The sequence below is a fragment of the Dipteris shenzhenensis genome, chromosome 17, assembly GCF_047967505.1.
Source record: "Dipteris shenzhenensis isolate YYH24624 ecotype China chromosome 17, Dip_SZ_1.0, whole genome shotgun sequence".
Taxonomy (NCBI): domain Eukaryota; kingdom Viridiplantae; phylum Streptophyta; class Polypodiopsida; order Gleicheniales; family Dipteridaceae; genus Dipteris; species Dipteris shenzhenensis.
Window position 1 is genome coordinate 8,709,054 of NC_141612.1, and position 3,316 is coordinate 8,712,369.

General features: G+C 50.3%; 1 protein-coding gene across 1 annotated transcript; it reads right to left on the bottom strand.

Moving 5' to 3' along the window:
• Nucleotides 1-259: 259 nt before the first annotated feature.
• On the bottom strand, nt 260-3,104 carry LOC147891637 (WD repeat-containing protein RUP2-like). Its single transcript, XM_087388480.1, has 2 exons — nt 2,297-3,104; nt 260-2,099 (listed from the first exon to the last, which is right to left on the bottom strand). Exon 2 carries the CDS (start codon nt 2,044-2,046, stop codon nt 448-450), a length of 1,599 nt encoding a protein of 532 aa, XP_087244606.1. The 5' UTR covers nt 2,047-2,099; nt 2,297-3,104; the 3' UTR covers nt 260-447.
• Nucleotides 3,105-3,316: the final 212 nt, after the last annotated feature.

The window sequence follows — 3,316 nt, forward strand, 5'->3', positions numbered from 1 at the left end:
TTCACACGCTTTTGGGTGACTGCGTTTCAGTAGCACACATTGTCAGCAGAAGGAGCATAGTTCAGATCCTCAAATCAGGAGTTACGTTCCATTTCAAATCTTGCAAAGGGATCGTATTGGGCAGTTACTTTTAAAAGAGACATCAAGGCAGAGCTTCGAACCAGTGCACGAAATATATCATCAAGATGTTAAGCGAGAGAGAGAGAGAGAAAGAGAGAGAGAATGAGTTTATTTCGTTCGAACCAAAGTGGCTGCGTAGGATGTTCTCTACAAGCTGCAATACTTTGCTTTGCATGCAGGACCTCCAACATGTGAAGACCCAATGAAATTGCGACACCAAATAAGAACGTAAGAAGAACAAGAACAGAATTACGCTAGCTGCTCCTGCGAGGTTGCCAAAGCAACGGTAGAATTACAGCAGCTGCTGCTGCGAGGAGGAGTTGACTCTTAGCAATGAAGTTTGGCGAGCACTCTCAAGACCTGAACAGTGCCTTCGGAGTTGGCAGCAATCAGCGAGTAATGATCCTTCTGTTCTCTCCAACAGACAGCTCCAACAAACGAATTGCCATTGCCCCGTTCATTGCAGCAACGTTGTTGAAGACGATCGCTGTCGTCGTCTTCCTCATCGTTGTGGTTGATGGGTCTCATGCAGCAGTTGCTGCTGCTGCTGCTGTTCCTCCTTCTATCCATTGCTGAGGACGGGAATTCCATCTTCCACAGTGGTCCCTTGTCCTCCCAGTTACCATAGACGAACACTTCGTTCGATTCCGACCCGCATGCTATCAATCCCTCCTTTCCCAACACTGACAACCCCACGAAATTCTTCACGTTCTGGTGAGAGTCGAATGTTCTCACCAATCTTCCTTCCGATCGTTGCAAGTCACCAACCTTCTTGCAGCCAGCTTTTGACACATCCCATAGCTTCACCGTGCTGTCGATGGATGCCGACACGAGCTCGCTCTCGTTTAAAAACCGCACATAGCTTCCAGCCCGCCCGTGATCCTGCAGACACAGCAGAGCCGAACTCAACCTCCTCAGATCATAGAGGTAGACGTTAGAATCCGCACAGGCCACAGCTATCCGATGAGGTCCGGTGGAACTGAATTCCGCACAGCAAATGGAGTTTCTGCCAGGTGATCTGATTATGCCCACGCTCCTTTCCGAATTGTGCGTCCAAATTCGAACGGTTCCATCTCCTGATGCTGATGCACACAGGCTTGGGAACCAGCTGCTGTAATCCACACTCCATATTATTTGCCCACTGTGCTCATACCTCTCGCTCAAGCACAGCCCCTGCTCCACATCCCACTCTGTCACAACGCCATCGTAATCCCCGCACCCAATAACGTTTGAGCCAAGAGGACGCCACTTCAGGCTGCTCAGCTTAGCAGGCGTGCATATCACCCTCAGGGCTGCTTCATCGTGGTTCAGGATATGGACACCGTCCCTGTCAACCTGCTTCGTCTTCCCACACTTCCTTCGCAATCCGTGTGGGCCGGTTTCTATCTCCTCCGCAAAGTCATCATCCTCCTCTACTGCCTCAGAATCCACAAGAGAGCTGTAAGAACAAACCCGTATCTTGCGCGCGATGCCCCCAGTAGCGAATCTTAACCCCTCTTCATCAAAGTCGATCGCGGCAATTACATCAGACGACAGTGAGCATGGCTTGGCTCTCAAAAAAGCAACCACTTGAAAGCTCCAGTCCTTCCTGCAGTGCTTCACCAAAGCATCGTCGACAGCACGACCGTCGATCTCATGACCTCGGTCCCTCGGCCCATAGCTGGGAGAGAGCGACAGCGCATCGGCTGTTCTACGAAGCTCGTCCGCTGAAGTCTCTTTACTCTCAGCATCCTCAGGTTTCTTGAACCCCACATGTTGCATCCGCCCTGCAGGCTTCGGGCAGGGGAGGGAAAGAAGCCTGGGATGTAGCTCGGCAATTGTTCCACCTCGTTCTTTCTTCGAAATCGGGGACAGAAGTTCCCGACCGATGGGATCAGGAGCACTTCTTTTCCTTGAGGACGGGCTCAGGACGACTGGGCTCGGCATACATACCACGGATCCGGCTTGACAGCGGTATTCGTCACCTATCTGCACCGGCGCTGCAGAGAAAATATCAGAAACATGGTTGAAGGAAGCATAGTCATCCGCGAAACGTGAAGCCTTGTTCTTGTTGTGATCGCTCACATTGGAGTATGTAAAATGCCGACAGCAACCACAAGCCCTATCGTGAGCATCTTGTGGAACAAATGCAGAAACAAGAATCAAGAACTCATGACAACTGTGCGCAGAATCTTACTGCCAGCATGTTCCTTGATTATCTCACATGTAATGTGCTCAGCTCTTCCAGTGCTTTGAGTGAGATCTGCTCCTGCGGATAATCTGTGGAAGGGGCACTGCTCGTCACAGGAAGCAGTTGCCGTCAAGAGTGGCTGAATCGAATCAAGACTGCAAATCCGGACGGTGCAGGCTCACTTGTATAATCTAAAACGTCTCTGACGCTTTGGATAGCATTCTAAAACAGTTTCCCATAAGTTCATGTAGATCCGCTCATTGAGAGATGTAGAATATATCTCCAGCTTGCACCAATTGTAGAGCCCCGAGGATGGAAAAGGGGGTAGGAGACAAACTCGTTAACTCAAGGCGATAAGAAAATATACAAACGGACAAAGGCGAGCAAGAAGGAGTGGTTATGCCGTTACTGTTGGGATGCTCTCTTAGGGATGGACGACTCGACTTCCTGGAGGTCTTGCCCGGACAAATAGTTTCAGGGAGCTGAACAGGGCCTTAAATCCGAGAGGCTAAAAGAATAAGGCGAACGGGTTGTGCAGAGACACGACACCAAAGTCTGGAAGCTAAACTATTTGTGGATGCTGATGATCAGAGAGGTAAGTTGTTCTACTGGAAGAAAGTTGTGGGGCGAGGTGGCTGGGAATCGATCGAATCTTACACGTTGTCAAAGCAAAAACATTTCAACTTTGATGGATGTAATGGCAAATCTATGTACTCCTTCTCACAGTCTCACTCTCTCGACGATTTGGATAGGCGACGGAAACTGTTTTCACTCGATCAACGATTTTTCCCTCGATCTCTGATCTGCTCATCCCACGCTGAGGCGACCTGCTCTGTCGACCTCGTCGTTTCTCACGCGCTCTTACAGTGGACGCAGAACGATTTTGTGGCCAGAATTGCAGCCATTCAAGCTTTTAACGTCTCCGCCTGCACGTTTCATCCGCCGGAGATCGGACGGCCCTCATCTCCCCACGCCTATACGTAGCCGCCCCATCCGACGGGCTGCAATGCGCCATGCCAAAAAACC

Coding starts and splice junctions, on each gene's coding strand:
- LOC147891637 (XM_087388480.1), bottom strand. CDS start 2,046: ATGCCGAGCCCAGTCGTCCTGAGCCCGTCCTCAAGGAAAAGAAGTGCT.